At 35.8% G+C, this 6,937-nt stretch overlaps 2 protein-coding genes across 2 annotated transcripts; one reads left to right on the forward strand and one right to left on the reverse strand.

Annotated features, from left to right (window-relative positions):
- Positions 1-58: 58 nt before the first annotated feature.
- LOC136343203 (uncharacterized) lies at positions 59-3,737 on the reverse strand. Its single transcript, XM_066289786.1, has 4 exons — positions 3,610-3,737; positions 3,403-3,552; positions 3,230-3,353; positions 59-3,169 (listed from the first exon to the last, which is right to left on the reverse strand). Exons 1-4 carry the CDS (start codon positions 3,676-3,678, stop codon positions 3,078-3,080), a joined length of 435 nt encoding a protein of 144 aa, XP_066145883.1. The 5' UTR covers positions 3,679-3,737; the 3' UTR covers positions 59-3,077.
- Positions 3,738-5,185: 1,448 nt separating this feature from the next.
- Positions 5,186-6,190, forward strand: LOC136343201 (ribosomal RNA small subunit methyltransferase NEP1). The gene is made up of 3 exons (XM_066289782.1): positions 5,186-5,445; positions 5,500-5,743; positions 5,803-6,190. Exons 1-3 carry the CDS (start codon positions 5,299-5,301, stop codon positions 6,123-6,125), a joined length of 714 nt encoding a protein of 237 aa, XP_066145879.1. The 5' UTR covers positions 5,186-5,298; the 3' UTR covers positions 6,126-6,190.
- Positions 6,191-6,937: the final 747 nt, after the last annotated feature.

Below are 6,937 nucleotides of genomic sequence, written 5' to 3' on the forward strand. Positions count from 1 at the left end.
TTTGTTTTTAGTAACTGCGGTATTTACGAGTGGATTCCTTCTACAAGAAATCACACACTTTGTCGCCAATCACCCATATATTTATTTTATACGGATAAATGAAGTAATATTGTTTTTGGGGAGATGGATGATTTAAACTAACTATATTATTTAATTAAAATATCCTCTGATGCCAAAGTATTGCTCGCTATATTATGACTGGTAGCATTCCCATAATAATAGCCGCGTGCCATGTTGGTCTGTAGCGTCCTGTCCGATCATCAAAGTGCGGCGACTCAGGTCGTGGTTAGGAAAACAGACGGGGGTGACCGCAGTTAAGGCGACCCACCCTCTCTGCATTATCACAGAATCGACCCTTGGCGAAAACACATACATGTCAGAGAGAGTCTCCGATCAAAAAAAGGTTAAAACAGAGAACAACAGCAGACACCGACAAAATGGGTAGTCTCCTCCGACTTTGGCAAACACATCTCTTAGGATCAGTTCTCCTCCGGGAGTCGGAGGGGAGGAGAATGATGATTCCTTCAATTTCGCCTATTCACTTCGAATACTCACTAAAACTCACTGTAGGCAACTCGATGAATCCCAAACAACAACAATGAGAAGTGTCGTAAAGGGTATTGTTCTCGTAATAAAACGTCCCCCAATATAAATACTTACTACATTTCCCCCCCTCCTCTCTCTCTCTCTCTCACTCTCTCTCTCTCTCTCTACTGTGATTATTTTTAATATTACAATAGTTACATATTAAATTTACATTTAAATAAGCCATAATTGAATCAGGGTCTTCTTAAAAACATAGAAGAAAAGAATAGAGCACCGATTCAGCTAAATAATACCACAACCATTATAAAAACTGCAACACCTATAACAGTAATTATACAATTAACGCATCAAATTCCACCAAAATTGATATTACGTATTTAGTTGTAGCAGTAATAGTAGTAGTAGAACTAGTACAATTCATTAGGTTTTACATGCATGTAATACATGTAATGCAACGTATTGCAACGTGTTTTTTCAACAAGTCAATTATTCGCATAACTATGGCTCATGCATAACGTCGCAATGTTGATGTACTTCCTTGGCCTCCACGCTTTCCTGATCTTTTCCTTATAGAACAAGTATAAGACATGACAGGAAAAAGAGTTATACTACTCTGGAGGATCTAGGTATTCTGGCAGAGTTACGAAATAAAAAAACACTTGCTTGGGATACATTACCTCAAGAGGACGTCGACCATTTGCTTAAAAGCATGCCCACACAAGTTTCTGGGGATGTAGATTTACAACGTAATTAAACACATTATTCGAAATTGAAAGACTTCTAGGACTTTCATTTACTCGTAAGTTATATCATTTATTTTATATAGTGTTGTCAATGTATTTGCAAAGTTTCAATGAAATACGCGCATTACTTCCAAGTGTTGCAATTTTTATAAATAGTATAAACGTGTCTTATAAGGAAGTTGCTTATTTTCATCCTGCAAGATTTCAAATTGATCTTTTTTCTTCTAATTAGAAAGAGATTTCATAGTTTTTCATTCACCAGCTATAAGTTGCTACAAGGATTTTTAGTAACAATAAATTAATTTTAAGCATCTGTCCAAGGTGAGCTTACAGGTGGGTTTACCTACGCCCTATCAAGACACAAAAAATTGATTTAATTTTGGTATCGGCGCTGACAAATTCAATATTTTTACAAACTTTGATGCTCTGAACTAATCTGAATTCCTCTACATTAAAAAAAGTATTATGCCAAAAATGCGCATCTCTAACCGTTTTCTAGAGAATTTTAATAAAGTTTTTCGATGCACTGCCAAGAATATATGAATACCGTCAATTCGTTAGCGTTAACACTGCGGACCGAAGTAGTAATCTTCGTCGGAGTACTTGAAGGTCCAGAGCATATATTTGAGTGGTTCAGGACTATCTCTATATGTATCTCTGAAGCGACGGCAAACGGCAATATCTCGGCAAGCGATCGACTTCTAAACCTCAGCCGCAAGAAAAGCTGTTTTCATACCTGCTCAAAATTTCTTGCCAAGGGGTCTTCGACCCAGGATTAATTTCTGCAATTTATTACTTCAAAAAAAATATAACACGACCCTTTATTATTTAATAAAAATATTGTTAACCGACGGGATAATATTTACAAGAAACAAAAATTTAATTGGAAAAATAGTCACCTTTGCTAATCGTCAGATTATCGTTTAATAAGAGAATATCACTTTTGAAATGAATGAATTTTAAATTAATGTGTGGTATTTTGAGACCAGGCCAGTTTCAGGCAAAACTCAACGAGGACGGTGCTGTAACTTCTTGAGAAATGACTTACCAGTAATTTTGGAAAAAGTTCCTTTGGCCTAACAACAAACCAAGAGGATGTTCTATTTCATTCTAAGGAACTTCTTGAGTAGGAATTTTCCACATCGATGTTTTGATAAGAGTGAGGTACATGTGTGGCCAGCACGAAACCCCGATTAAAATCAACTAGATTTTTTTTTAGAGCTATTGGGATACAAACGAGTACATATCAGCGCAAAGGAATTATGCGGTAATAGTAAGAAGATTAAATAATCAGAAACAACAATCAAACCCTCTGCAGGATGCGATGAAATTTTGATTAAAGATTTGGAAACCGAATTGGTTTAGGCATTTGGAAAATTAACTTTGGTTAAATTTTTGTAAATTTATATGATACTTAGGGGTGTCAAAATTTAAAAAAATATTCAAGTTATCGGCACTGGTAAAAAATGATTTGAATTTTTGTATAATGGTAAGCCGCACACGAAATCACTTATCAGCCAGTCTGAAACGGATATTATAATGAATTTATCGTACCTAAAACCTCCCTAGGAGCAATTTCAAGTCTCTAAATCAAAAACTGTTGTTTCTTATTCCCAATTTTTAAAATTAGAAAAATTACTTTAAATCCTGTAGAAAGAAAACGGGCAACTTTTTCATAAGACAAATTTAGGTAAATTGCTCAATTTTTTATCTCCTAGCACCCAATAGTCATTTGTACCATTGTTTAGGTGACACCCTGCATTAACATCAATATTAAATTTCTCCTGGTTACACCACAGCAATTTGTGACTCTGCAATCTCATCTTTGAGCCATATTTGATAAGCCCCATAAACGCAAAACCACAAGAAACAGAGGCCAGCTGCAACAATAATTTCTCTACAAATCTTCAAAAACCTCAAAAAATGTGCCATGAACTTACCAAAAACAATGAATATTATCAAAAAGGTAAAATCTTTATGGGTGTCGCTCTCAATATGGATGGTGGCTGCGAACAAGCTCAGAAAGATGAGAAGGGCGTAGAGAAATGCGTATTTTTGATCTCTCTGTGGATTATTGTCGTCAAAAAATTGGATTAGTGACGGTAGAAGTTACCTTTAATACGGAGACTAGGAGGAGGACGCTCAGGATTAAGTTGCAGGCTGCGAATCCCATGGAGAGTTTGAAAAATCCCACCTGGAAGTCTTCATGGTCGATGTTTTTGAGCTTCAGACAGCAGATTACTATGCCTGAGACACCGAAGAGCTGCAATTTATTGTAAAATTGTTTAATAATTTGTGAGCCAGTTACGAAAAATCTTACGAAATTTGCCACCATAACAAAAAACCATCCCACGGTGAGCTTCGTGTTGTAAAATTTGATCTCCGACATGGTCTTCTACGTTATTGTTGAGCCATTTGGGAAGTTTTTTTGTAAGTTTCCTCGCCTATTGTTAATTGTTTGAAACTCCCATGCCAAATAGTTCGTTTCAATTAACTCATTTCAATATCATTAACAATTAGCCTTAGAAAATTAATTACCGTCTTTTTACACTTTTTATCGAGAATTTAATTAGTGGTTTTAACAGAAAATCTGCAGGTAAAATAACACTTGTTCTGTATCCCGACCCTTGATGCGCAATGATCCAGCATTCGCAGGAGACGAATAAGGAGGCAGGACGACTGGAAGGCGCCAGAAAATATGGATGTTTGGAATTCGGGCTGCACGCGAAAATTTGGTTTAGCGTGCTGCGTTTACTTCACAAATTGCAGAACTTAAAACTTTGTTACAAGATTTTTATTTGTGAATAATTTACTTTAGGAGCGCTCAAACAATTCATTCATTCATAGAAAAATAATTGTGGAGGTTAATTTGCAAGGAGCGATAATATTACAAATTCAAATATCTTCCTGATCGCCATTTAATGGATTTGTTATTGCTATTAATTATGAAAATGTATAAGAAAATGGCATCCTAACGCGAAGGACTTGCCTGCGACATTCCCATATTAGTTTCAAGACTAGTGAACGTCCTTGATCTATTATCAGGACTGCAATTTGAGTGTCCCAGAATCAATTAGAAAGTAAAATTTGACAAATCTCCTCCTGACGAGAGATTCTTGAATAACGAAGGGATTTGATCCCAAACATCTGAGTATGACCTGTCCTGAACTAATCAGCGCTAACCAGCTTTGGCGGTAATCTCAACTCCTGAAAACAGAGGGGCGGAGAGGCACTTTTTTTTACCAATGTCCCCATGACATTCTTTGCCTAGAATAGTAAAGAAAAAAACAGATAGTCTTTCTGGCTTTCAATTTTATTGTTCAGAGCCAACCGCCTGCAAGAAAGGCAGTCAAAGAAGGAAAAAGTATTCAGTATAGAAAAACGGGGAACCGGCCCCCTTTCGGTGGAGGAACTTCAAACCAACACCGGGGAAACGCCACGGATTCGCACTTAGACTCTTGAAAGAGTAAAGTAAGGGTTAAAAAGAGGGCGAATTTTCCTGATAAAGGCCAGTCCAGGCCTGTTGCCATAGCAGACTAAATAGTGATAGTCCCGCTTAACTTTGTTATCTGAAGCTAGAAAATCTTTGCCAAGGTGACCATAGCAGTTGAAGAAATTTGTGGAATCAGTGGCGGTCACATCCAAGAAATTGCGTTTAGCGTTTTTGTGCATAAATGAGTTTGAGGTGATCTCCAATATTATAAATTGAAAAATCTTCCTGATGACTATTTATTAAATATATTATTGCTATTAATTATGAATATGTACAAGAAAGGGGTCTTCGAAGGCAAAGGACGCGGTGTTGCCTACACCGTTAGTGCATATTGTTACACCGAGTTTTTATAGTAGCTCTAAACTCTGTTTGCGCCGACGTTCACCCTTTATAAACACCTAACCTCGTGTTATTTACAGTTCTTCATATAACCTCAAATTATGCTATGTGAGAAGAATCGAAGAAGGAAAAGGTTTCTTCATCTTCTTGCATTAAAAGCACATAAACTGAACAACAATGAACAAAAAAAGGAAATTAAAAACCTCAAAAAGTGATGAATTTGAATTTGATCCAATACCCAAACATCTCGTAACAGCACATCTTAAAAACCAAGAGAAACGTTTGATTATAATTCTAGAAGATGCCCAACTTGAAACCGTTAAGGTAAAAGATTCGCAACCGGCATATTAAATTGATCTTCTTCATTTTTTATTGCAGATAGGAAACAAATTTGAGCTTCTAAACTGTGAGGATCATGCACATATTTTAAAAAACAATAATCGGGATATAGGTTCTTGCCGACCAGATATTACACACCAGTCTTTACTCATGTTATTAGATAGCCCTCTTAACCGAGCTGGCTTGCTCCAAGTTTATCTTCACACTAGCAATAATGTTCTTATTGAAATCAATCCACAAACGAGGATACCAAGGACCTTCAAGAGATTTGCTGGACTTATGGGTAGAGGGCATATTTCATATAATGAGGATTTTATTTTACTAGAGCCATTTTGTTTTTAGTTCAGCTACTCCATAAATTTTCAATAAGAGCTGAAAGTGGTCCCAAACTTCTAAAAGTGATAAAGAATCCAATTACCAACCATCTTCCAGTTGGAGTGAGAAAAATTGCAATGTCCTTTTCAGCTAAAATAGTGAAAAATTGTCGGGAACTAGTGCCAACTACTGAAGACCCCATAGTTGTTGTAGTTGGGGCCATGGCAAGAGGCAATTTGAATGTAGATTACGTGGAAGATACCATGTCCATAAGCAATTATCCATTATCAGCAGCTCTTACATGTACAAAGTTGTGTTCAGCTTTTGAGGAAGTTTGGGGTATAATTTAGGATTATATTTATTTTTTATTTCTGACTTAATAATAAATATTTTAATAAAAGTGATAATACTAGAAGGTGCTATTCTTTTCAAGTTCAACAATTGGATTGTTTATTACATCTTTAAACAGCATTTTTACATGGATTTCCACAATCAAACTTCCTTTTTTTAAAAGCAGTATTTTCAGAGGTACATAGAAAAATAATAACTTGAAATGGGATAATATGAGTTGGTTCATACAAAGTCTCTGAGTTTATTCAATTTAGCATATTTATCTGTAATAGTGAGTGAAAAATTCATTCAAAATGCATTTTTCCTTCAAGAAATATTAAGAAAACATGACATGTTGAATTTTTGGGAAGAAAAAGGTTACTTTTTTTACGCTTGTATTACTGTTTTGCGCTCCTAATGTTGCAGCATCCAGTCAAAGACACTAATCACCATTCACTCATCTCAATATATTGAAAAAGTTTTGAGGTATTTTGTTTCTCGTTTCACAGAGGACCACATTTCAAAGATAAATTCCCGTAATTTGAAGTCGTTTATATCGATTCCTGCATGTAAAATGGACAGTCCCTCCGTAAAATCAAATTGCGTCTCACTACTGATATTCATTCGATTCCATCGAAAATCAGACGCACTCGGGGTAATTTCAATTTAAAAAGGAGGATTTCCTGGATATAGCATTGATTCATGGTCGTCGTTATCAAAGAAACGGGAAATCCATTTGTTAGTATTTGTATCAACGCAATGATAATGCCACTCATGTCTTAAATTAATTGAATTGGAGCTTCAATACGTAAAGAAAAGCCTTAGCAAGACC

The sequence above is a fragment of the Euwallacea fornicatus genome, chromosome 13 (assembly GCF_040115645.1).
Source record: "Euwallacea fornicatus isolate EFF26 chromosome 13, ASM4011564v1, whole genome shotgun sequence".
Classification (NCBI taxonomy): Eukaryota; Metazoa; Arthropoda; class Insecta; order Coleoptera; family Curculionidae; genus Euwallacea; species Euwallacea fornicatus.